This window comes from Oculina patagonica, chromosome 6 (assembly GCF_052425735.1).
Source record: "Oculina patagonica isolate OP01 chromosome 6, crgOcupat, whole genome shotgun sequence".
In the NCBI taxonomy this organism is placed as follows: domain Eukaryota; kingdom Metazoa; phylum Cnidaria; class Anthozoa; order Scleractinia; family Oculinidae; genus Oculina; species Oculina patagonica.
The window spans coordinates 2,700,091-2,727,868 of NC_135763.1; the positions used below are offsets into that span (position 1 = coordinate 2,700,091).

The 27,778-nt window shown below is 39.7% G+C and overlaps 1 protein-coding gene and 1 non-coding gene across 2 annotated transcripts; both read right to left on the bottom strand.

Annotated features, from left to right (window-relative positions):
- Window positions 1-459: 459 nt before the first annotated feature.
- On the bottom strand, window positions 460-27,772 carry LOC144657433 (PH-interacting protein-like). Its single transcript, XM_078517778.1, has 44 exons — window positions 27,584-27,772; window positions 27,448-27,506; window positions 27,351-27,380; window positions 27,104-27,163; window positions 26,154-26,304; window positions 25,595-25,687; window positions 25,419-25,504; window positions 25,062-25,136; window positions 24,342-24,482; window positions 23,995-24,075; window positions 23,800-23,828; window positions 22,929-23,000; window positions 21,911-21,981; window positions 21,442-21,542; window positions 21,059-21,099; window positions 20,790-20,888; window positions 20,514-20,565; window positions 19,686-19,787; window positions 19,250-19,316; window positions 19,008-19,075; window positions 18,634-18,762; window positions 17,769-17,846; window positions 16,912-17,140; window positions 16,273-16,486; window positions 15,381-15,477; window positions 14,492-14,727; window positions 14,176-14,253; window positions 13,598-13,733; window positions 12,873-12,992; window positions 11,699-11,806; window positions 11,030-11,102; window positions 10,874-10,925; window positions 10,706-10,788; window positions 9,804-9,915; window positions 9,372-9,433; window positions 8,300-8,612; window positions 7,757-7,882; window positions 7,301-7,370; window positions 6,890-6,937; window positions 6,161-6,196; window positions 5,938-6,000; window positions 4,551-4,646; window positions 3,798-3,950; window positions 460-2,031 (listed from the first exon to the last, which is right to left on the bottom strand). Exons 1-44 carry the CDS (start codon window positions 27,615-27,617, stop codon window positions 898-900), a joined length of 5,358 nt encoding a protein of 1,785 aa, XP_078373904.1. The 5' UTR covers window positions 27,618-27,772; the 3' UTR covers window positions 460-897.
- On the bottom strand, window positions 6,717-6,789 carry Trnas-acu (transfer RNA serine (anticodon ACU)). Its single transcript has one exon. It is a non-coding gene; the product is annotated as a tRNA-Ser (tRNA).
- Window positions 27,773-27,778: the final 6 nt, after the last annotated feature.

Sequence of the window (27,778 nt, forward strand, 5' to 3'; positions counted from 1 at the left end):
AAGTTTACAGATGTTCATTTTGAGCCTTAGTGATGAAATGTTCCATTCTGAAATCTGATTTTTAAATGAATACTCATCGCATAAATACAAAAATATACACAATTCAGGAATGTCAAGATTTTCTTCATTCTGGAATGATAGCAAAATTCTAATATTTGTTTGCGCCATTAATAAAAGTGTATTCCATTGTTAGACGTAAATGAATTAAATGTCATTGAGACTGATAGCCTCGAACATGCAGGCTGGTTATTCTCGCCAATTAAAGTAATACCACGACTTCTTCTTTTGCCTAAAACACACTAGTAATACGTAATCCATTCATCGAGTCAGTCCCTGTCACTGGAGAAATCATGTACAACTTCTTTCGCCGTTAGTATTAAAGGGGCTCTGTCACGGATTTCAACAGATTTTTGAACAGCCAAAATGAGGGTTTTTGGTTAGTGTTTTTTTTTCTTATATTTGTGTCGTAGGAAATCTAGTAATAATGGTCCATTTTTATTAATAATTGCTTTATTAGTGCACTGAAACTGTCAACAAGCGTCTTTGGCCGAGGATGGCTAGGATGGAAATGGATTGCAACTTGAAAAATTTAGGCACAATTTTTAAGTTGTTTCCGCGCGCCTTCAAAAAAAAAATCGATATTTATAGCCGGTTTGATTTCTATTCACAAATTTAGGTATTTTTGTTCAAAGGTTACGTTTTTTCATGGGTTAAGTTGCCTACAATTAATTTCCGAACAGTTAAGATCACAAATCTGCAAAATCCCCGTGATAGAGCTCCTTTAAATAAACCAGCGTACACATTGCGTTATCTTGTTCTCCACATCCCCAAGTGCCTTCTGACGCCAGATCCAGCACAGCGAGGTTCCACGACTCCAATTATCAACCAACCGACCGCTTACTCGACATAATCCTGCATTCTAATAGCTGGTTTTCTAACTCGACCACGACTGGAAACTCCGATGACTTCGTTTCCAAGCGAGTCACTCTCACTATCCGAGTCATTTTCATTGTATCTTACACGACGCGCAGATGAATTCCTCCGCAAACTCCGCCGCGAGGGAGCAGGGGTAACGTTTCTTTGCGACGTTTCGCTAGTCCTACGTGAAGAACTGGCGCTTGATGTGCGCCTGTTTGAGCGAGCTTTGCTCGTGTTAGCGGAGCCTTTAGTTCGCACTGTAACGGTGGGTCGATGGGTAGGACGAGCTGTTTTTCTACGAGTTTGAAGGCGAGATTCTACAGCACTGTCGTCACTGTCTTCATCTTCTTCTTCGTCTTCGTCTTCCTCATCTTCCTCCTCTTGTTCCTCCTCGTCTCCTTCTTCACTGTCGTCACCTTGTTCTTCTCCTTCTTCACTCCCTTCTTCTCCATCCTCTTCCCCTTCCTCCTCTTCCTCCTCCACTTCTTCTTCATCGTCCGACTCCTCTCCGTTAACACTCGTTGAACCCCGCGCTAAGGACGCACTTCTTCGCGTTGAATACCGACTCGTAAGCGGCCCGTTAGAAACACTTTCCTCCTGTCCATTGTCTTGAATCCTCGAGGCAGGAAATCGCATGACAAGTTCGCGCCGCGCACTTGATCGTGTTGATCTTGTTTGCCGTCCGCTCTCTGTATCATCGAACACGTTATCGTTGTCCCGATCATGGTGGGACTGCGGATTGACCCGAGAGCTCCCTCGAGTTTCTGTCCTTGAGGTGACGGCGTGGCCGTAACCGTTTCGTTGGTCCGAAACAGAAGTCGTCGCGGCGCGGGTAGCCACCGAACGAGTTCTACTCTCTCGAGTGATGAGAGCATCCGAGCTCGAACCTGCACGCGAAGAGTGCGCAACCGCACTGGAAGCAGCCTGGGTATCTGAGTGAGACGCGCGATGTCGAGGCAAACCACTGCCGCTTGGTGCTTGAGATCCTAGCAACCGCATAGTTCGTAGCCTTGTACGGCGGGCTCCGCCTGATGCAGACTCGTACCAGTCTCTTAGAACGCTATCCACGCGATCCTCAAACATGGCGGCAAGACGAATAGTCATGCCGTAAATCTGAAAAGAGATGGTCGGCAAGGAAGATAGAATTAATAATAAAAAAAACAAAAAGTTTTTTTTACTAAGCATTGAATTGGGTAAACAAACCTTAACATGTGACTACACAATTGAAAGTGAATCAGAACCGTGACGGTGGTTTGGATATCACCATAGATTTTTACGATTTCAATATTTCTGCTTTCTCCGTTGTTTTAGTTTCGATTGATAAATATCAAATACTCAAGAGAGTGTTCTACAGTGGAACCCTGATATAATTAACAATTAGACTACGCGCCCTCGTCAGTTTCTATGAGCGATAGTCAACTCGGCTGCGCCTCGTTGACTATCGCTCATAGAAAACGAGGGCGCGTAGTCTAATTGTTTTAGTAGAAACTCTAAAGGATTGCAGTCCAAAAGCTACAATATTGTGCACTTTGAATTCAAAAATCAAGAAAATTTACCGCTTAAAGAGCTACGCGCGCGCGAGACTGTTTTCTATTTTAACAATAGAGTGTTTCTGTGGAGGAACTATCGGCTGATAGTTGCCCCGCGGATATTTGATGTTCTTAAAACAAATATTAGCCCGAGAAGCGTAGCTTCGAGGGCTAATATGCTAGTTTTAAAAACATCAAATTTTTCAAGGGGCAACTATCAGACCGATAGTTCCGAGACAGAAACACTCTATTGTCTTTATTGTTCACCACTAAATTTTCTTCCGCGCGCACATACAAAAACAAGCATCGTGAATTATTTTTACTTTTTGAGTTTCTACTAAAACGATATTATCAGTACACAGTCACAATTTAAGCAAAACACTGAATTTAACACAATAACCTTACAGTAATCGAGTAATCTCTAACGTTCCTGTCACAGCTTTGTACGATTATATACGAAAACGATACTGTCTTCTAAGCCTCTTTATCAACTTTATCCTCTTTATCCTCCTTGTTATTCAATAGTTCTCTTTGTTTCAGTATCTTTGACTAGGTTCAACCCGATATAACGATATTTTCGGTTATTTTACGGCCATATCGTTATATCGAGAGAGTTTCGATATAACGATTCCTCGATATAACGATACAATTTTACTCCCTTTTTTGCTCCCTTGGTATATCGTTGTATCGGGGTTCCACTGTATCACATTTCCAAACACCAAATACTGTGCCGCATGTCCAATTTTAAACTCGCTTCTCGGTGTTTGAAAATGCGATGAAACACTCGCTCTCGTTGTTTGTAATGATTGAGAAAGTTGCCTAAAGTTGTGCTTTTGGGAAAATAAATTTTTTTTTTAAAAAAAAAATTTTTTTATATACAGTAAAAACCCGCGTGTAAGAACCTAGGGATTTAAGAACCTTCTGGCAGAAATTTGCTTTTTTAATACCCCAAAACATAAGAACCTGTTTAGCCAAATAAATTCCAACAGGTTCTTATATGTAGGGTTTAACTACTTAAATTATATATTTTTTTACCAAAAACCAGAAAGGTGATGTTACCGGGGTATATACAGTATGTTGTTGGACTTTTGGCAACATGGGTACATTAATAAATATTAATAATGAAGAACAGACCAGATTTTATACTATTTTCTGATAATCAACAACAATGTCTACTCTGTAGAAATTAAGAACCTGATTAAGAACCTACTTAGCCTAAACTGCCAATAAGTACCCCATAATACAAGAACCTGTTTTGCCAAACTCTGAAAAAAGTAGGTTCTTACACGCGGGTTTTTACTGTATTACGTCAAAAACTCCTTGATAGTGGAAATTAAGTTAGAACCATACCCGAGAGCGTGGTATTGTGTTGTAAGCTCTTGAATTGGAGAAAATCAAGCGCACATCTCTGACAAAAGCTTCAGGATCGGTGTATAAGTTGTCTTCTAATTGGCGATACACGCTGCTGAAATCCATTGGTTCAGCTACTACCTCCGTGTAATCCTGTAACGCAAAATACAGAAATGTGCTTTAGTGAAAAGAGTGCTGCTCGATGTTTAATGAGCTCTAGCTTCTTAGACAAGTTAGCCCCAACAGACGCGAAAATACAAAGGAGAAATTCTAGAAATGGGTAAAATTACAACTATTTTAGCAAACAACCGCGTATGGTTTGTTGTGGGCGTGACTCAGTCTGAGAGAACAAGTGTATAACATCATCATAACATAACATTCACCTTGTTCATGGTTTCAAAGGTTTCTCAAAGCTGTGCCCTTAGAATAAATGCATGGTGCCCAAAGGCTCTTATGTAAGAAATCTTGGGTGCCCAGCTCTTAAAATCTTTCATGATAGCAAAGTTATACAAGTTGCCAAGAGACAAAAGTAAGTTGCACGCGGCTAAGCTCTGCTTTAAGCGCGCCACTTTTCGAAAGATGTCACGCGAGATAAGCGTCAGAAAATATTCTAAACAGAAGCGACTTCCAAAAAAAATCAGGAGCTCAGTGAATTATCGGCGAAAGGCAACGTAGCTCTCAACCTTCCCCCTCCAAACCCAGCCGTCACCCTATTACCACACAGTTTTAAAGGGTGTACGTGTTTTAACTTACCGGGAAATCATTCAGGTCCACAGGGTGACGGAACGGCGTCGCATCTTCACGCGACACAAGGAAGTCTAACAGCTCATGCGCAGACTGCATCCAAGGCTGAAAATTAAGGAACACAGTTAAGTCTGCGTTTGGGCCTAGTGGCTCTTCAGGTTTTGTAGCATAAACATCTATGAGCATTTCTTCTTCATCCCTGGGGTGGGATACTAGTCCATCGCAGGATTATCACCAGCATGTAATTTGCCTAGGGCTTTCCACAAGTTGCTCGAGATTTCCCAAAAAGTTGCCCGTAATTTCTCAAAAAGTTGCTCAAAAGTTGCTCCCAAAATCCAAAAAAGTTGCTTCTGATAATAAAAGTTGCTCGAAAGTTGCTCCAAAAAATGCAAAACGCCGCTTCTAATCAAGACAATTTCTCTAAATATATGCTTATTTCCCTTTCGGGTTAGATTTCTAAGCAGTTTTATGCAATTGAATTTTACAGCAAAAAAAGTATCTAAATAACAAATTAACGGTTAAATAACAAGGATTTTTTAACTGAGAAAAATCGTGAAGATATCGATGACGTCATTTTTGATGACGAGTTTCGAAAAGTTTCGAAACGTCTTCAGATGTTCCCGGAAAATCTTCGGCAAACTTCGTAAATCTTCGGAAACGTTCGTATTGCCTTTGAACAACACTCGGATAATCTTCGGAGATGTTCGGTATAAAAATTGCTCAAAATGCAACAAGTTGCTCGAGAGGAAAAAAGTTGCTCGAAGGGGAAAAAGTTGCTCGAAACATGAAAAGTTGCCAAAAAGTTGCCGAGCAACTTGTGGAAAGCCCTAAATTTGCCGGTACCCATTTAAACACTTGGGTAGAGAGAGGCAATGTGGGAGTAGAGTGTCTTTCGCAAGAGCTCAAACCTGGTCCGCTCGATCCGGAGTCTAACCATTAGGGTACTGGGCCTCCCTACGTATTAACTAACACTAAACACCGATATTAAATTCTAACAACAATATGATGAAACACACATCCTCATGAACACCAGAGGCAATGGATGCACCGTGTGTTTTATACCTGCGATCGATTAAAGTAATTGTAGCATTGTCCTATGGCATATCTCCACTTTATAACAGGAAATAAGCCTCAAACAAATGCCTGTTATGTTCATCTTGCAAGCCCTCAGGAAGAGACACACAATAACGACATGCAGTGACTCCGCCGTAATCTTGCTACGTCAAACACAGATTAGTCAGCTGACCGGGGAAACAAGTGAGCTCCCGCTTAAACGAGCTACGTTACGTGCAGCGCATTTTGTCATACACAATCCGTATTAAACTTCGTCAGTCGAATCCAAGTTGCTGTTTTTTACTACTCAAGATAAGCTGCTTAGCAGGGGTAACAAGCTTACCTCGACTGGTGGCGCCTGTTCTCTCTTGATCTGTTTGTTAGAACGCTCGGAGGAACTTGATTCCTAAAGGCAACAAAAAACATTCAAAACAAATTTCCTTTTCACTTAGAACTGTTGAACACCTTAATTTCTTTCAAACGCTGCTTCTGCTACTGCTGCTACTGCTACTGCTGCGGCGACTAATTCCGCACTTTGAAGACTATAACAAAAAAGCTACACTTACTCGTTTTCTTTTCCGAGAGCCCGACACAGCAGAATCCTAGGAAACAACGGCAATGAGAATGGTTACCTTCAAATTTATAAATATCACCATCTACCGCTGAACCCAGATGAATATCTCTGCATTACAAATTTACCCTCTTTAGGAGCTGAGTTGATCAGTTAACAAATTCATTACGGGTTTTTAAAACGAACGAAAGTCATTGTTAGAAATAAGAAATTAAACAAACCAATTGATAGATCAAAACAGACGACAGCAACAAGACAATGATAATGATAATCAATTTATATAGCGCATTTTTCATATGTAATGTTCAAATGCGCTGTACACATACTGTAATTTACTACACAAAGGCCAGACCACAACACCGGGAACTTCGTGCCCTACTCTTTGCGAATAGTGTGTGAGTTCTTTAACGTCCCCTGTTATAAGACTGAGGATACAGGAGACGGGACCTACGGTTTATCGTCCTTTTCCGAGAAGACTAGAATGTCTAACCATTTGCAGATGTAATTACAAAGGCAGCACATTCTCCTCAGTTATTAAGACCCTGAGTGTTGGTCCGGTCTGGGGTTCGAACCCACGACCTCCCGCACAGTAGTCGGGCGCTCTACCAACTGAGCTAACCAGGCGGCGGTGACAGAGACAGACAGAGAGCCAACAGGGACTGAAAGACAGACAGACAGACAGACAGACAGACAGACAGACAGACAGATTATTTTACCACTGTACCTGTGAATTTTCTCCTTCCCCAGCCGATTCCTCTGACATATGTTCAACCTGAACATGCAGAGATATACTTAAGTTAAACAGTTTTCTAGCAGATCAAAGCCGACAGCTATACCTATCTGCTGTGCGATGGCTTCTCAACATTGAAAAGTACTATTTTCGTTTAATAGGACACTGCCCAGCAGCACACTGGATGAGGAGGAGGCAGGGGGGGGGGGGGGGATTAAAAGGTTTTCAGTTGTTCTTGGGGGGAGGCCATCTCAAAAAGACGTCTCCATTTAGACTGAAGTCTGACGGCATAACTATTCAGCAGTACACATTGAAAGTGAAGGATTCAAGCGAATCAGCGAATGTCAATCCAAATAAAAACACAGTAAACTGTAAACTATTATCAAGAGTTAAGTTAGACCTCACCTCCACCTCCCCGTTCTCAATTCCTTCCTCGTCTTCGCACAGAGAAAGTATATCATTACATGAGGAGTCCCTTTCAAGTAAGAACAAAAAGCAATTTATAGTAAGCTCCGAAGGCAAGTACAGTTTCCATTTCTTCCCATGATGTCGTATGTTGTCCCATCCTAAGTGGGAAGGACCGTTGAGAGGCTGGGGTGGGGAGGAAAAACTCGAAGGGAATGACGAACCCACCCTACGATTACTGGGTTGTTGTTGTTATTTGATTAGAAAACAAATGATAGCTAAACGTGGTGCATAAATCGGCCAGCAGTAAACGTACAAAATTTAGCTTGATTGTGCACTTATGCCTGCGAAATACAGTATTATACACTCAAAGAAAACCTTACACAAACAAATCGCACATAACGCACACAAGCATCAGGATTACAAAACCACGCTGAGTTCCACCGAGTCACTTACCTAATGAAAGCATTCAAAATGGACACCAATTTCGTAGAATTTCGTACAATCTGGCTTTCTTCCTCGTTGTAAAGTCGAGCATTTCTTTCCAATTGTTTCACTTCCCAAAGCAGCGAAGTTACTCGTCTGAAAAAAATAAAATGATAGATGTATCTATTACATAAATCGGTTTCTTATAAAATGACAGCGAACAACGGTAAGGTGCGTCTGAATTTACAATGGAAAGTTCGACTAGGTCTTTTCATATCCTTTTGTAGAAAGAACTTTTCGACCTTTCCTCTGTTTTAAAAGGTCCCAATAAACTTTCCAGACCAATTGTTTGCAACCTTTATGTCATTTTACATCCACATAAAAGTAATACAAGTAAAAACGTTCGCAATTTTTTTCCAATTTTCGCACGCTTTTCATGCTTCGTTCAAATGTCAGTTGAAAATGTGCGCATTTTTTGTACCCGAGACAGGTTGCACTGAACTAACGTTTGATTGAGATTAACAGCAAACAGGCAGTCAAAACAAGTTCCAGTACAGTAAAAACAGGTCTTACCGGTAATACTTGTTTAAGAGCTTCTCCCGTACGGTGTTCAAGTCGGTCGGGTAAGGGACCACAGACCAGTAATCCGGGTACTCATGTACATCCACTGGATAAACAAATGGCCCTGCCAAATACAGCTGACTCAGCGCTTCTAGCCCTGTTACAAGCCGCTGTGTCATGGCGTCACGCCCTTCACCAAGCCATTCAGACTCCTCATCCGGGACATACGCCAGCGTCTGCCGATCTTCATCGGTCAGCGGTATGTTACTAGTTGCCGCGCCTGAAGCGTCTGTGTCTTGCGCGGAGAGGTCTGGGTTTCCAGGGTCTGAAGGCAATTAAAACAAAAGAACTGTAAGGAGGAAGGTTGGATCCTAATCATTCTCTAACGGAGTTTAAAGATGAATTCCAGTCCGTACTGCGCAATCTCGGCTGCAATGTTTATGTGAGCCCACACGAAGGGAATGTTTACAAGCAAAACTAAAAATTCCGCGACAAACTTACCTTTTTCTTCATTATTAACGCCAGATATCCTTGCAGAACAAATAATAACGAGTAGAAGAACCTTGACGCTATTTCAAACCGACGTTTTAGCACATCGGAACTTCTTGAACGAAACGAACTGTAATGGCGGACTAAAAAACGTCATGTATGCTGTCACCGAAGTGTAACGTTTCAACGAATTCAAAACGAAAACGTAAACAAACCCCGAGTCTGCGCAGTACGGACTGGAAATCATCTTTAAATGTGACAAGAAAATGGTCGGGAGATTTACCGCAAAAGATGGAAACAAACTGAACTACAAAGCAAGGTCAGGTCATCAAATCATCCATCTTAAACGTAAAAAAAAACACTTTGTACAGTCCTCAGAGTATTAGTCAGGGCACAGTTTCCTCTGGAAAGGAATGAAGCCGAGGATATATAATTGTCTTGATGAATCAACAAAATCTCAAAGTAATTTTAAAACAAACATATTGCGATAAGTTGGAAGAATTAACATTTCGAACTGTGGAATAAAAGGGGTAACAGGAGCTGTACAGCTTACGATGATCCAGCCTCAATCGAAGGCACATTATCCAGTACTTACCACGTTCCGTGACAGGCTGCAGATCCCAGGGGCTCATTCGCTCTACCTCTCCTGTGTCCCATCTAAAAACACCACACATAATTATATCAGTAAGTAAATCGTGCTTTAATTCCTCTACTGCGAAAGAGACAACTGAAGTTAGTCCTGAAAAATTAAGAGATACTAAACGTATCTCTGGAGAACTAGGTCACCAGTGTGGGTATTTTCAGTTCGTTTTTGCGTATTGGTGTAGAGTAAATCTACATGTATGTTTTTTCCTCTCAAAAATTTTTTTTCTGTAGCTTTTCTTTTCCTGTTACATGGCTTTGAGATAAAAAAAACTCTTCTAAAATTCAGTGCGGCTAAAGAACCTTGTTCAGATCGCAAACAGCTGCCATCTTGTTACACTGTGTGTGTGTTTGCATGTGTGTTGTTTGTTTGTTTGTTTCTTACCTAACAGTGAAGCACTGAAAATGAGAATCAGGAAACTCGGTTTGAAAAGGACTTCTGTCGGTTATCTCACCCGCCCACCATGTCTCATCTATGACACTGCGGAAACGATCACCTGTGAAGACAAAATTAAACATTGCAGCGGCTGTACAGCTAGTAGAACTTGCTATTCGATCTTGGATGTGACTTTTCTGTTGATTATCCAAAATGTTTAGCCAATAAAACCGCCCAAAATTGAGTTGTGGGTTTCGACTGCCAGGCAATGGTAGAATGACAGAAAAATGTTTCCAAGACTTCGTAAGTTCAGCTAAAAAAGTACTGGCAATGGACGGGCCAAAACGAAACTTGACAAGTTTTGTGCATAAAATGTAGCATTGTCCTATGGCATATCTCCACTTTATAACAGGAAACAAGCCTCAAACAAATGCTTGTTATGTTCATCTTGCAAGCCCTCAGGAAGAGACACACAATAACGACATGCAGTGACTCCGCCGTAATCTTGCTGTTATACAGCAGCTTTTCAACGCTTCCAGCCAATCAAAGAACAAACAATTGCATGTACAATTATAAAGCTTCAGCTCAGCACAAGACTTACTTGGCTTTTAAATGGCCAAACTGGGGGAAACCAACCAATAGATTTCAAACAAGAATAACAATCATAGAAAATCTATATCGAGTGGTAAAGGAATATGGAGCATTTTTAAAGATTTGTTTTATACATCACAAAATACATTAGAAGGGAGAAACAGGATCTGCCAAATTATAGTCCCTGCGCTTCACTTTGCTACTCATCGTTGCTTTTAATAGACATCAGAAACGTAAACTGCACTTTCAAAATTTTATTCATACGACGATTTCATTATGCTACTGTGTCAAGATTGGTAAATCTATAAAGCTTGACATACCTGGTCTCCAGTTCCTATTAATCGATATGTCATAAGCCTGCCGTAATATTAAAAAGTCTAACACATCTGCTACATCGTGATACCTGGAAAAAGAGAGAAAATTAAGGAAATAATGTAACAATGAAACTAACTTGGGATCAATGACACAAATCAACAAAGTCCACCTACTTGACAGTGAATGTGGCTCCGGTGCTGTTCCCCGTTTCAGGGTTTATCAGAGCTACAACAAATGATATCAGACATGCAATGAGGTCGTTGAGTGTTCATTTAGTAAATAATTTCCCTCGCAAAAAATAAGTTTTGTAACAAGTACAAATATCTTACCTAGTTTTAAGCAGCAAAGGGTTGGCGGACCAGCTGAGTAATGTAAGCTCACGATACGACACAGCTCTTCACCCTAGTAAACATAAGGTAAACAGGCATTCAGAGAGGAGGGGTGCAGTGGTCTTATGGTTAGTGCGCTGGACTCCGGTACGAGCGGTCTGGGTTCGAGCCCTGGCCGAGGTCATTGCGTTATGTACTTGGGCAAGACAACTTACTTGACATTGCCTCTTTTCACCCAGGTGTATAAATGGGTACTGGTAAATTTTAAATGTTGGCAAGGGGAACCCTGCGGTGGACAAGCATCCCATGCAGGGAGGGGTAAATAGTCACTTGATGCTACAGGGAGTCAGAGTCAAGAACCATAGATAAGCCGTATGGGTGGGTGGGCCACTAGGCTCGAACGCGGACTAGGACCCTAGTCAGCCACGCCTGTGTTTCTGTTTACATGCGAGAGTTTTGATATTATATTTTATGTGGGGCGTGTCTAAATGAAAGATATCGCTGTGAAACTGCTAAAGGTCATTAACCAGAGTTCCAGTAATAAAACTTACAGCAATGCGATAAGATTTTGCTTCATCATACAGTTCTCATAATTTCGATGGCATCGAAAATGGCGGAGGCTCCGCTGACTAGGGCTTGGCTAACAACAGGGTCTTGAAGTGAGCTTACCTTTAATCTTAATTTGTAGAAACACTGTTTCTTTGGGTTGATTTCGTAACTCTTCATGACCATCACCTCCTTGACGTAAAGTTCGTGGCCTTGACGGAAATAATATACCTACATAACAAATGATAAAACGAGGTTAAACTTAAATGAAAATGAACTGTTCAACATGACACGAGCGTGGGACAAAGAAAAAATTCGACGGCAATCGAACCCATGGCCTCCCAGTCACCGGTTGGGCGCTTTAACCAACTGAGCTACGAGAGACTCGTGGTGAACTGGGCCATTTACATGCGGTAAAAGGTTGATTTAAACTTTTGAATGCAAAGACGTTATTGGCGTCAAAAGTGGATAGGTGCAGTTTACCTATCGTCCTTGTTCCTTACAAGAAAGAATACTTTACTTTACCTTATTTTATAAGGGAGTTTGTAACATACCGTATTTATTCGATTAAGCGCCCACCCTGAAGGTACGAAAAGTTAATAAGCGCCCAGCCTCGAATAAGCGCCCACCCCTCCTCCAAGAAAAAACTGAAGTGCACAAGAGAAGTATTGAGTGACTAAGTACTACTCAGAGATTTCCCCGAAGACCGAGTTTTCTTAGCATTTTATAGAAACTTTCAACAAACAGCTAAAGTTCTGCTTTGACGTATCTTCTCGTGTTGTTATTATTTATTATTTTGTTGCAAAATAAGCTTACTACCTGTTGAAAATGGTGGAAATTTAATAAGCGCCTAGCCTCGAATAAGCGCCCACCTTGAATAAGCGCCCACTCTCAAGGTCCAAAAATTTAATAAGCGCCCAAGGCGCTAAAACGAATAAATACGGTAAGTCTTGAACGTTAATGAAACTGCAACCGGGGCAAATTTTATGTATAAGGTAAAACAAATCGACACATTTTCTTATCTACTTCTCAATATTTGTACGGCGCTGGTTTCTTTCACCCTTTACACCAGCTAAGAATAAATGTGGTGTTTGTGAAGAGATAAAAGGAATCAGTCTTACAAGCATGTTATAGCCGTTTGGTTAGTTGGGAGCAGTGGAGCGAACGTCGAGTAAAAAAAGGGGAAAAAAGACGAGGGATAAACGGAGACCCGAGAAGAGACACCTCCTCGCCCCAAGCCCCTCACTTCTTTTCACTCACCGCACTAATCCCCACTACGCCGCCAGGCTTAACTTACCTCGTCACCAATCTGAGGCACGTACGGCGAGATGCGGTTCACTGTACAAATCAACCAGTCTGGCGGCTGGTACAACGTCAGTAACTCCTGAACTTCATCAACCTTAGGCTTTTTAGACGGCTGCAAATGGAGAAAGAACACAATTAAACATTCTTTCTCAACTACTAGAAAAAGTAGTTGTTAGGTTTTTTTTTTTTTTTTTTTTTTTTTTTTTTTTTTAATTTTTTTTCCCCCTTTTTTTTTTTTTTTTTTTAAAAAATTAATAGGGGGGGGGGGGGGAAAAAAAAAAAAAAAGAAAAAAATTCAAGTTCTAAAACAGCTGCTAAGTTGCAATTAATACAAATATTAGGCCAAAATCTTGCAAACTATTCTACAGCGCTGGCCCTCTTTTGCTTTCATGACGTAAAGCTTCAAAGTGAGCACTCTAAAAACCTCGTGCAGCAAACAGACTTTACATGTAACTAAACAGAAGCAAACCCCAAACCAATCATGATTTGGCTGACAAGATTGTTTTGGCACTTGGCACATGTTTTCCCACGCCTCGCACGGGCTGCACCTTTTTCCGCGCTTGGCAACGGCTGCATGTTTTGCTTCAAGATCTGATTGGCTCATTATGTTCAGGCGGTCGTGATTTCGCAGCAAGTGATTACCGGCTTTGGATTTACTTCAGACATGATAGAGCGAAAGGTAAATAATGTACAATGCTATTGAGTTCTGTTACTTACTTTCTTTTTCTTGGCAGGTTTCTTACTCTTTTTACTTTCTTTCTTGACCTTGGGCTGACGCTGAGGGGAGCTGGGTCCTGGTTGAGCTGGCTCAGTTCCTTCCTCTTCCGATGTACTCAGCACTCTACACACCCGCCTGGAACACAAATAAACAAACAAACGTCAACAAACATTAAAAGATGAACCTTAAGAGACAAAATTCACGTCAAGATAGTAAACTATAGCGCACAATAATTTATTAATGTTTCAGCATTGTGAAAGTATCTCAGTAAAACCTACAAGTAATATTTACTGATAACATCAAATATGAAGGGGTAATACGTGACAGAAATTAGATCACCATTTTTTCTGATTTGCGCCTTGCAACAGATTTCTCTCCAATCTTTGTTAAGCAGCTCAATAAAGTTCAGATTTACGAAATGCGGTATATACCAGCAGGATTTCTTCCATAAATGAAAAACGCCTCTATTCTCGCTGATTAGTACGAAGATCGCTATGATTGCTGAAAAGCTGTTTCCACATATTTGACACTGACGTTTAAAGTATTTATTTTAATTAAAGGAAAAGGTTGTACTCACCTTGGTCGGCGATTTTCAGTCTGTTGTTGAGTTCTGAGTCCCACTTCTTCAGTCCAATCAGAGTATTCACTTGATTCACTGTTGGTGAACAGAAAACCATCAATAGAAGAATTAGGTACACCTTCACAGAAATGCAACTACATGCTCCCTTAGTTTAGTCTTGATGACTATCTTAGCCTGAACTGTCAGTCATTGTCTCACACAGGGTTTGGGTTGTAAAATGAGGGGACGGCCGATACGTTTCAGAGGCCTCCTATCAGTCACGCAATACTTCGGTCATGCAGCGTTGCGTGACACCCTTTCTCCACATACATACCTGCTGCTTTCAGACCATTCGTCCTCCTCATCTTCCTCTTCAGTGTCACTTGGCGTGGCTGCTGCCTCCTCTTCAGCCGATTCCTCCTCCAAAGCGGCAGCAGCTCTGGTAGAGTATGCTGATCTTCTTGTTCCACGGGAGGTCTGTCCTGCATTCCGCCTGTTTGAGGTGCGGCGAGCAGCTTGTTGAGGTCTTTCTTCAACAGTGCGCGGTGGTTCTGGTACATGAACTGTTATCTGTAGCATGAATAAGGAATCGAACAAGTAAGAAACAAAAAAAAAACTCAGTTAAAAACTTTTAAGTTTTTAAAGTTTTATTAACATTGTTTCTAACGTTAACACAAGTCAGTGTCAACTGAAGTAGAAATTTTACATTCTGATGTCCATCCCTGACTGCAACTTTAGTATTTGTATTGAAACAAGTCATAGGCTTTGCTGTGCCTAGACACAATTTTCATTTTCATTTTTAATTTATTTCATCAGCCATTTTCAATTGTCGTGTTTACTGGGTAAATTCACAAAGAATAATATTAAATGTTAGCGGCTGAAAGATTGCCAGCCGGAATGGTGGTCATATTAAAGAGACTTCAGATAAAAAAAAAAAAAAACATGACTTAGTTTTTTGTTCAGACCTAAAAAGAGGCTGTACTAAGGGAAGCGCTATTAACAAGTGTACTTGACAAGGACCCACGTTCTGTAGGAGTAGGGGGGCTATGCAAGATACATGTACAACCTGTCTGACTAGCCAAATGGACAAAATTTATTGGCCTTAAAATTTAAGTTGAGACTTTCATATTAGCTGTGCCGTTACACAGTCCCATTAAGGAGATCTTGTGGTTGTTGTGCCAAACATAAGGTATGATGAATTGTTTGTGAAACAGAGTACTCACCCTCTTGGAAGTCGAGGGCAGGGCTCGTCTCTTTTTCTCTCTAAGATAGCGTAACATTTCCTCTCTTCCCAAAATCAGCCGCCTCTCCTCATCATACCTTGATGAGAAAACAAAGTGGAAAGAATGCAAGTCAGTTTGCTCATGCCGTCATGCCGTCATGCCTTAACGGCCAAACATGTATTAAGCAGCCACCTTTTATTATCAACATCCTGAAACTAGCACCAAAATTGATGTCCGTTTCTGTGAAACTGTTCCCCCTGTATTACCCCATTCCCAGGGGTGATTCACCCCCGTATCACCTCATTTCTAGGGGTGATACAGGTGTAGTAGTAGAGAACGTGCTAATTCACTACCGACATGAGCCGAGGGAAGAAGCAACGTTTTGACAAATCTTTGTTAAACCACTTGTAAAGTTTCCAATTTTTATTATCCAATCAAAACATAGTGCAAGCTTTTGAGAGTCTCCAAAAGTTGTCACGCAATGCGTGAAGATGTAGGGTGCCTTCAGTTGCTTAGCAACAGCAGGATGGACACTGTGGGCTCAGTCAGGTCTTGGTGACCAGAATTTGCCATTAACTTCTCAAGCTCATTAAAAATTCATCATGTTAAGAAAAGAAAATCATAACCCTGAAGGAGGTTTGGATGCCCGGTCTTAATTAGCATAGATTTTTACAATTTTATTTCTCTGTTTACTCCATAGTTTTTTGTTTCGATTGAGAAGATATATCAAACACTTGAGATAGTGTTTCGTCGGCTAACCAAACACCTCGAATTTTGTCAAAAATACTTTGCTGCGCGTCATATTTTCAACACTCTTCTCGGTGTTTGGATATCACAATGAAACACTGTTGCTCGTGTTTGATATAACTTCCACACTGTCATAGGCACTTACTTAGCAATACTAGGTTTTCTGTCAGGCACAATTCTTCTGTTCCTCCAAGCAGCAGTATCAGAGTCAGATACATCTTGGATAACAGGGACATTACCATGAACCAGCCTTACACCTTCAACATCACCCATCTGCCGCATGCCATAGTTACGACTTCCTCCAGGGCTCTGAAGGGGAGGTACAGCACCCTGACCATGGGGTGGTGGGGACTGAAGAGCTGTAGAAATAGGAATGAATGCACAATTTCAGTTAAGGGGGGATAATACACAAAGGCTGTTTTTCCACAGCTTAACACAGGTTTAATGGAAATATCTCGTTCTCATTTCAAGGTATCCAAAAACGCTAACATTAAATTCTGTATGTCTATGATTAACACTAGTAAATTTTTGGGTGATTTTTTGGGAATGTTGGGAGATAAAGATTTTTCGCAAAGGATTTGAAATAAGAATTATCGGAGGTTTATTGCGGTTTTAAAATTAGAATATTTTAGTTAAAAATTGGTAGACGGACACGAGACAGTCCCCTGACAACTTGCAGTGCTCTTGCATGGGGGTCAACTTTCTGGTGGTGTTTCAATTTTTTTTTTCTTCAATCGCTTCTTTAAAGGGAAGGGAGAGAAAAAATAACAGGCTTCACACAAACCTGCTCCTATTTGCCTCTCCTGAGCTTCTGCTGCTTCAGCAGCTTCTATCTCAGCCAGCAGAGGAGGAAGGTCTTCTCTTGGAGTGGGAGGCGGGTGAGGAGCAGGTCTAGGTGGGCCACGCACATTACTGCCATGACCTGGCACTAGGCGCTGGTAGTGTAGAGGGTGGGGATTGCCGTCTACGTCGACCAAGAAAGGAGGTGGCATCAGGTGTGGGTCTGTCTGGGTCTGCAAAACAATACATGAAATTAAGAACTCTTTACTTTTATTTCTTTAAAACCACAAACACCAGCTGACTACATGTAAGTGTGGAAATAGGCTTCTTTTCGATATACCGGTATTACAATTCAGCTTGGTAGTGAGGCCTAGAGGACACAAACAAAAGAAATGGAAAATAATGCTTGTAAAATTTCTTTTCTTTGTATCCTCTAGGTCTCGTTACCAAGCTGAATTTTAATAAAACGAAAGAAGCCTATTGCTGACAGATGTGGGAACTACATAAATACATGGTGGGAACTACAAAATGTAAGCAAGAGAATTTCAAAAAGTAGAAACAAAATATTCTTTACTGTTATCCATGTAGCTTAATTGGCTCTGGGCCAACAAATTCTCATTTTGTGCACTCACTTGCATTCTCACGAGAGGGATGTTTGAGGTTTGACCCCGAAATTCTTTACAAATTAAAGTAACACACTAATCTGGTCACCTTTTAAAAGAGCTCCTAGCAAGCTTGGCAAATCACTTGGGAGAGAAATAGATGAACTTATGAAGTACCTACTCTTGATAACAAAGCAGTACGATAGTGATTTGTCTGTTTGTTTAATGTACAAAAGAAAAAAACATTTAATGTATATACCTGCTCATCTAAAACATAGTTGTTGGAGTCCCTTATAAGTGGTCTGTAGTCTGTGTGGAAAAACTGTTCACTTGGAACCTGCAATGAGAGAAATACAAAATGATCATTGCAATTTTCACAATAAAAAATTGCCAATTATTGTTTTCTGTTGTCCATCTTAGACAAACTGCTTCTTTGTATGGTAAGGATTGCGTAGATCTATAACCGTTTTTCTTTAATATTTTTGCATTGAGTGAGAAAAAGGTGTTAGTCAGTGACTATAGTTTGTGATTTTTTTTGTTTCTTTGCTTTAAACTGATTACTATGAGCCCCATTTCATAAATGCAATCAAAGTTCAACAATTTGAATGGAGGCCAACTGTGAAGTCTGAATATCGACTGTAAGACTCTTGTTGGCATGAGTACTTGACCTGTTCTCAATGTAAATATACATATACATGTAGCTAGGTAGAAAGACTGACTTCACCTTTGGAAAAGATAACTGTAAGTACTGTTTAACCGCCGACTGGTTAGCTCAGTTGGTAGAGCGCCGGACTGCCGTGGGGAGGCTCAGGTTCGAGTCCCAGACCGGACCAACACTCAGGGTCTAAAATATGAGGAGAATATGCTGCCTGCAAACACGTTAGATTCTAGCGGGGACGCGAGGCCCCGTCTCCTGCATCTTCAGTGTTAATCAACGGGGACGTTAAAGAACCCACACACTTACGAAAAGAGTAGGGCATGGAGTTCCCGGTTGTCATCTGCGATTGTGTTGTATACTGTGAAATGCTTGTTTCATTAGCATATACTTGCTAGAGCCCTAACACGGCCATAATACTGAGGGTAAATAAAGTTTCAGTTCAGTTTCAGTATGTCTAGTCACTTGCCTGGCTGTAACGATCACTTGAACCATATCCAAAGATACACAAATGGCCATGACTGTCAGTTGACGCAAACTTGAGGCCATCTGGAGAAAACTTACAATCAAACACAGCTCCATGACCTTGACCTTCAAGCTGAGAAGCAACAAAATAAAAAATGTTATAATTATCAACCCTTACAAAGTTCTAAACTTGTGCTTTGCAAGAGGATTATTTTAAATTCGATGACCTCAAAATCATGTGCATACATTGTACATGCATGAATTGTATAAGTGTGCAAACAAATTTGCATACATATAGATTATTCTAAAAGTCCTATGAAGCAATACAGGCCAGAAAAAACTCAGTAAACAAAGCCCTTGATTGGGAAAAGTACTTACTGAATTGTAAAAACTAGTAATTTTCTCTCCTGTCCTAAGATCCCATAAAATAACATATCCATCATGACCTGCAAGGGTGAAACGAAACAAGGTGAATACATATTAGCGTAAAATTATTGATTTTTTCTCCCAAAAAACCTTTGTTAACCAGTGTCAAGGTACAGATACATGTAACTATACAATTTTGTTACAAACATGTGAAAGTACAGTAAAGTAAGTTGTGAATTTCAGGAAAGTTCTACCTGCACTAAGAAGAATATGTGGGTCTGTTGGGTGTGCCTCTAAAACGAACACTTCATCCTGGTGACCCTGAAAACAAACAAAAGTATGGTAGTTAGAACACTGTTGCACATTCTTAAGTACAGTACAGCTGGGGAAGCAGTGTCCTAATGGTTAGCAAACTGGACTCTGGATCAAGCAATCTGCCGTCAACACTTATTTCTCATAATGCCTCTCTCCACCCAGGGGTTTCAGCAAATTTAATGGTGGGGATAACCCTGCAATGGACTAGCAGCCCATCTAGGGAGGAGTAGAATTACTCCTACTTGTTTAATGGTGAGGACTTCAGCCTTTGTAGTACAGCATATGAATGCTGCACTCATCAATAAATATATTATAACAAAAAGGTTTAAAACTTTAAATTATCATTTTAAGATAACAATGCCAAGTGCTCCTTACAGTGAGTACAAGTGAGAGATTTCCAGTGGCAGCTTCCCACACTTTTAGTGTGTTATCATTGACAGCTGTGATTACATGCTGATCCCAAAGATCCCAGCCAACCTTGGAATCAAGAAAAACATTGTACATAAGTTGTCAAATATCAGGCCAATAGCAAGGATTTTTTAAAGGGGGACCAGTGTGTGGTCACAATCTAATGCGAGTGCTGCAGGGGCAATTTTGTAGGGGGGGGAGGAGGGTGGGATCAAGGGGTCTCCTCCCCCAGGAAATAATAATTTTATTTTGAAAGACAGTTAGGTTCTCCAAGACAGCACTTTGTGCATTTTAAATAAAAGTTGTTCGTCCCTGACTTACTTTCGTGGTGCAACAATGTATTGCACATAATTATTCTCGGACATAACCATTTTGATTGACCATTGCTCATAGAAAACACAGTTTAGTTGTTGAATTGTTTTACATGTACAATGTAGTAGACATTCTCAAGTATTGCACATCTTTTTGTAGAGGAAAACTAGTGAGTCTACACTTTTATGTACATTTTTTTATTACTTTTAAGCCAAAGATTGTGAACATTTTTTTTTCCTTTCAGAGCACTGCACTTGCGATTGTGCTTTATAAGTGAATAGAGAACAATGGGAGAACCAATTAGATTTGCAGATTTCCAATAGAACTACTAAACTTGTTGAATAGGATAGTAAATTGGTTATCCCCCCTTTTTCCCCTTTCTTTGAATTTTTTCCCCCCCTTTTTTTTTTTTTTCCCCTATTGCAGTGGATGAATAAATATTACTAAAATAACAAAATACCACGAGTACAAAAACAATCTTACCATGGTCACTCTTGGTTTAAGAGCTCTGACTGATTCCTCTATTGGTGATGAACTGAAATTAAAATGAAATAACTTCTTTTTACAGAACACTTAAGCTACAATGCACTTTTTAAGCATAACATAAAACAACACGTCAGGAAACTCAACAATGTTAACCAGTTTGACGTTGTGGAACAGTAGTCAACAAATGAAAGAAACCCATTAGGAAATGAGGATGACTCAGTAACACTGGTGAGGATAAACACATTAAACTGACTACTTTTCTCTTCAACTTACTTTGGAAGTCTTTTGCTGACATCAACCAGGATGTGTTTCCATGTTGACCGGTGGAAATACCATATCCTAGCTGTGCCATCTCTTGACCCACTAAGAAACCTGAAAATAATAATGAAAATAGTACGATATCACTGACTCCAGGATATCTTTTGTAATATACATGTATGTAATACAATATCTTATTTTATTTATTTTGCAACTTACAACTTACAATGGGAGAAATGAAAAGAAATTTTATGCATGTGGTAACAAAATTAATGAAAACATACCTGTCTCCTTTATGACTAAATTGAATACTGTCCACATGATCCTATGATAAGTAACACAGCAGTGTTAATGTTTGGCTACACGTATTCATGAAACAGCTATGTATTAAAATTACAAATTATGTCAATCTACAGGGAGATACAACTAATGTAAGATACATGTCCATTTGTACTTTTGTGACAACTGAGGAAAACAAAAGAAAGTTCTTGAAACTGACTGCAGTTAAAAGATGCATAGTATATCTCAGGTAGATCACAGTGAGTATACATGTACAGGTTGATTTCCTTATTATGATAAGTGGAAGGGTATATCTGATCTGTATATGACACAGAAGTGGCCTAACGAAAAGAGAATCCTTGAATAACTAGCTACACTCATTACTCACATTGTGGACGTCTAACTCAGCAATTCTCTCAGGAGGTCCTGGAGTCATCTGATAAATTCTAATTATATGATCTGTACTTCCTGACACTAAGAAACTTCCTCCTGTAAAGGAAAACAGATTTTTCTCGACATGTAATAAGCATGTAATACTTTACAACTACAAATGACTGAAAAACAGCAAGCAGCATTGAACAACAAATTGGAACATTGTTTTGTAACTGAATTCAACCTAACAAAAATTCAATCCAACATACAGTCATGTAATTATACACTCAGGCAATACTGGCAGTACATAGTTCTGTTACAATAAGTTCTAACGTTATCGAATAAATAATTCAATATAATTATAGTCAAACCTCTTCTTCAGGACAACATGAAATAACATACAGTTTACTTGGTCCCAGAGAGACTAGAGCTCGTATAGTTTTTACCTCTATAATATGGACAGGCAGTTAAAGAAGAAATGTTACCTGGACTAAACGATGAACACACCATCTGAGTACCAGGCCGTGACTTCTCTATGAATCTAATAGGCTTGGAACTTGAAGAAATTAAAAATTAATACAATTAAGTAGATCAGCAATGTTTACTATTGTTATTCATGGTTACCACAGGCATCAGTTTACAAAACTCCCTGACTTTTCCCTGATAAAAATCAAATTCCCTGACCAAATAAATACAAATGTCAGATATACTAGCAGCCTCCTACCCTTTAACCAAAAATAACACATTGTTGCGACCACATTGACCTGAAATGTTTCTTCTAGTCTTCAATAGTATTAAATCCGTGTAGGTTATGATTTCAATATTCCCTGACCGTAAAATTCCATGACTTTTTCCTGACAGCAGTGTTCTCCCTAGGTATTTAAGGCCAGGCTTAATCACAGGAATCGTTGCCGCCTGGCAAAATGAAAATACAACATACCCTAATTAACTGGGACCCAAAGGTCACTTTTTTACAGTGTTTTCGCACCTTTCATATCATTATAAAAGTCATTTACCCTTGCATTAATGTGTTTTAATCTGTGAGTATGATGCATTCATTTTGTTGAGCAGAAGCTACCTTAGCTTTATCAAATTGCTACAGAAACACAACAGCACTTCAAGGTGTCGTGCATGAAATACTAAACGAAGTTCTTGTGTTCGTATAAAGAATGGTGAACTCAGTCGACTTGGGTTGCTCAGAAAAGAAACTAATACCGGTATTTGTAAATTTTACTCTGGAAAAAAGACAGAAAAGTGATATATGTGGGGGAACAAGTTCTGAAATCAGGTTTGGATGGCATATAAAAATCACAGTCAGAATACCGACTGGCCTTCCCAAAATCCCAGGGAGAACACTGTAACAGGAATTTTATTTTTCCCTGACCATTTCCTGACTTATGGCAACCCAATTACTGGTGAGGAAAATTCGGGAAGTTTAGTTTCCTACGCATTTTTCCTGACTACAAACAAAATAATTCATCTAGTGATGTTTGCTACACTCACTCAAATGTCAAGGTGGCTAAATCCCATTTCCAAAAGCAAACTGTTCCATCTCCACCAGTTGACATCAGATATCTGAGCAAAAAAAACAATAACAAATTAAAGAAGAAATGGTTATAAACTGTCAGTGCTTTGTAATTATTGTACATGTGGGATGAAAAACAAGCTGTTAGACAGTGTAGCAAGGATGTCCTGATGACCTGCATGTATGAAACAAACCTAAAGAGAAGGGTACACAACATGTACATGTATGTACAGTCTGCAGGTGATTTTACATGCTGATAGTGGCAAATTTGGTTACTAGAATTGATGCAAACATTTTTTTTTGACAGTCCCACCAATGTACAGGCACCAGTACACTTTGCCATTTTTCTGGTGATCGAAACATGTGACTTGGTCATTTTGAACTAAATCAAGTGATGAATGACTTTGAATGAATGAATGAATGACTTTATTATCGTGTCTAAAAATGTTTAGCTGAATGGGGAAAAGTCACCCTCTACTAATTGTGGACACCTGACTAATAAAAAAAACTTTAAAAAAACTTAAACCTATCATTGTACAACTATTACAATTAATAATTTAAAGTTAAAATAAGTTAAAAAAAGAAGCTATTTACATAATAAAAACGGGTAAAAAAAGTAAATCTATTTATGTGATAAAAAAAGACTATATACCATGGCTAGTATTAATAGCCCTCACAGAGGCGGCAATTGCAAGCGTTCATTGTTTAAAAAGTTATTGAATCATTACTTAACAGTTTTTGACCACCAATAATTGATGTCAGATATCGGTGTTTTTGCTGACTTACGATGGCAATCAAAGATGTACTTTACACATGTGTGTAAATATTTGCTAAAAAATTTGTACATACCTGGATTCATTTAATGGTGAAGGACAAAACTGTTGATAAAATGGAATTTAAAAGTACTGTTAATTACTGCTTTAACAGAGGATTATTACAGAATGTACATGTCAGTAACCTAAGAATACACAACTTTTACATGTACACGTATGTTCAAATGGGCACTAACAAACAAACAAATTATACAGATTACTCCTACTGTACCTGCAGTGATGTAATCATGCCCGTGTGCCCCTGGAGCACGGCTATTGGGGTGGTAGATTTTATAGACCACACCCGAATAACCTGAAACAACAAAAATGATACTCAGTTGTCTGTATTTGGTTTTATTTGAAGCTGTCGCCTCTACAAGATGCGCTGTGACTAATCAGAGACATTGAACGCATGCAAAACACTTCTGAATTTAATTTTGATCGTTTACACTTAACCTATTGTTATTCTCATCATCATCATCATCATCTACCAGTGTACACTCGCGCTGTAAAATTCAGTAAACACATTGACATGTATGCAGTAAAAAAAAAAGATCAAAGCAGATAATCACACGGCACCTTGTCACAACTTCCAGCAGCTACTAAGTTGTTTTCGTAACTAATTGCAATGTCAGAGATCTCTGCTTGATGTCCTCTCAAAGTTGCAAGAAGACGACCATCCTCGCTGGACCAGATTTTCACCAGACTGTCATCTGCACCCTACATAAAACATTAACAGGGGAGTTACCACTAATAGCCAGTTTTAACAGTTATTTAGCGATTAAAGTGGTCTACATGGAACATCAAGCACCTGCATGTTGATAATAACCAGAAATTCAAATGGTATGCTGACTATCCTTAGTGATATCGGCCTAGCTAAGTACATTCATTACAGGTTTATACAGGTTTATACAGACGCTTCTTATTGATGAATCCAGACCTTTTTCCAACATCAACATCATAAACTCTAAACACATTTTGACCAATAAAACACAAGTAGATTGTTTAAAATATGAAGCACCTAATTATGCTTAGAAAAAGTTAGACTTAGAAAATTCTCCCAAAGCAAAATGATAGTAAAAGTATAGCAAGTGGAAGTGAGAATTTTATTGCTGATCAAACTTGGGATTAGGGAATAAAAGGAATACGGTATTTTCCTTTGTGAACATGGGTTTAGTCTTCCATGGACTATAGTCTTGTGTATTTTCTTTAGAGAGAATATTTACATATTTATTTTCATAGAGGGGAAAGCTGATAAAAATTTACACTGTAAATTGAAGCAAAAAAGCCATAATGTACCGTCACAATGCATTCACCACTTCTGTCAAAAAGCACACAATAGACAGCTGATAAATGGCCAAGAATTCTGCGATGCTAAGGAAAAAATGCCAAATATTTAATATGTTATCTACAACTACTACATGGGACATTAATCTTGCATTAACACTGTAAGAACTGAGAACTCAAACAGATTGCAGCCATTTGAATGTTTGTATTTTTGACAACCAATAACAGTAGTTGTTTCAAATGCTGTTGACGAATGGCTATTTTTTTAATACCGGTAACTGTGAAGATCTCTGTCTCTTTAAATTTGATCAGTATGGAAATTATGTGCGCTGTTGATTTGTGGTAAGATAAAAGATGTTGCAACCTTACCATGGATAGTTTAGTGTAGAGATTTGGTTGTGCCACATTTCTGATACTGGAAGTTCCACTAATCTCTCTGCTGCATAGAACTTGACCTGGAAAATTCATCAAAAAGCATGCATAATTTAATATCAAATGCCTTGCATCAGTTGCATGGTACTGATCTTAAATCAAAAGTGCCTTACCAATGTTTCCTGGAATCCTTCTCTTGACTGGTGGCAGTAAGGGTGCTCCATGGTGACAAACAGCTAATGAGCTCACACTTGGCTTGTTCGTTTCTGTGAGGAAATAAGCTATTCAGTAGCCAATAATTTTAAGGTGAGCATGTTCTGCAGTATTTTGGTAAGACCATGAAGAAGGGCAAGGGGATCAGCTCAACCTCACCCCCTAGCAAAAATTACACCACCCCACCTCACCCCCCCCCCCCCCCCCCCAAAAAATAACAACAACAAAAACACACCAGGCCGTGTGGATTCCATGTGGCCCATGTGCAACCAATGAAAAAATTAAGAGCAGGATTAAAAAAATTATTTTATAATTTATCTAGCCAGTGAGACAATTGAGTGGTTCTATCACTGAAAAATAGACAGACCCTTACAACGTTACAACCGTGGAGACTCCCAGGAGAGAAAATAAGCGAACATGGCCAGGCTGTACAAGTTGCCACTCAAAATGTATTCACTCGTATAACCTTGTATATTTCAACGTCAATGAATGAATTTTATGCAAATGCATCCAAATTACCTGCCGATGTTCGTAACAAATTCTGTCTTCCAGCTCCTAGCAAGGAGCGATATCCTTCCACGCTCCCTGGAACACATTGCTCGACCAAAGGTGCAAGTCGGTTCGCTATTCGCAATAAGAAGTCATCGGGAATGTGGCGATTTTCGGCGATCTGTTGAACGAAACAGGCATTCAAAATTGAAGTCGTGAATAATAATTCTCATGTTTTCTTTTCCTTATTTTCTTAAATGTATTTTTTTGGACGAAAGATCGAACACTGTTTCTGCCGAAATGAATCGCAAAATGGCGCCTACTCCAGGGTAACCAGGCCTTCCCCTCGGACAAAAAGTAAACCAAAGGATGTTTATAAATTCTACTCGGAGAAAAAACAGAAAAAAGAAATAAATCGAAAGGGCCGAACAAAATTTCAGTCGATCGAAGGAGCTAAAATTTTCCAAATTCACAATACGAAAGGTGACTTCACATCTGGTTCGAGACAGAAATGACAAGCGCGATATTGATCAAGAGCCCAGAGCGGCGGAAATGAAAGCCTATTTATATTATTCTGACGTGGAAATGACAGCTGGAATTTTAATCTGTCACTGCAATACAATAGGAAACTGAACCAACACGCACCGCTTTGAAATCTGATTGGCTCGCTGAGGTAAACACCATAAATATCTGATTACCATATGAATAGACAAAGGGCTTGGTATGCATAAGTTGTAGGGTGTCAAAGACTGCCTAAATTTCATAATGAACGCAGCAAAAAACACAATCTGCTTGCTAGTCGAAAATACGCTCGGAAAATAAATTTCACCCTTTTTTTCGGGCTTCGCCTAGAAGTAGCTCAGATAATAAAATTTTCCTTTCCGGCAAAAAATACCAAATATATTTGATGGGCCGCCTTGAGTCAAAGTTGCTTAAAATCTCGCAATTGAGTAGATCTGTAAATGGGGGTAAAAGTGTACCGTTTCTTCGTAGGTTTGGTCATGTTCCTCGCCTCTCCAGTCGACACGGCGGCGTAAAAGCTGAGAGGTAAAATACAGGAAAGGATCAACTATCAACATGGCATGAATTAAAAGCTATTGTCTGCTTACCTCGCTTGGGTCAAAACTGTCCGGCTAAGGAGAAAAATTTACTGGAAAACATAAAAATACATTGTAGAGGTGTAACTGTGCCTATGTCCAACTTGATTTAGAGAAAAGGGGTACTCACCCGATGTTCGGCTAACTCTTCTTTCAATGCCTGTGTGAGAAACGGAATGCGTCGGTTCGAAATTTCAACGAAATAAACGCACACAACGTTAACTTACCGATCCTGCACGGCTACAGGGACCCTTCGAGAGGAACTTGGCGATCAGGAAATAGAGTTCTGTAGGATTTCGGACAAGAGAAACGGATTAGAAGGTTACAGGCAGAGGAGTCAAAATGCGAGCGAGCGAAACGTACCTCGTTGGATATCCTCGTCCTCAGAGTTCATCATTCTGAATTAAATCATGTATGAAGAAAGGGTTTATCTTGCCAAAGTGATCCTACCGTCATCTCAGTTGAGGAAAATGTTCGTTCTTTTCACCAACAACGGTTAAAGCGTGACATGGCGGCAAACAGCTTTCGACTTTCTTTTTGTCATGACATCATGCATAA

Bases quoted from the DNA above. Each gene is read 5' to 3' on its own strand.
- LOC144657433 (XM_078517778.1), bottom strand. From the start codon at position 27,617: ATGATGAACTCTGAGGACGAGGATATCCAACGAG. The intron at 14,254-14,491 runs GTATGTATGTGG...GTTCACCAACAG, and splicing joins GAATGGTCTGAAAGCAGCAG to TGAATCAAGTGAATACTCTG. The intron at 12,993-13,597 runs GTAAGTAACAGA...CTCCATTTGCAG, and splicing joins AACCTGCCAAGAAAAAGAAA to CCGTCTAAAAAGCCTAAGGT.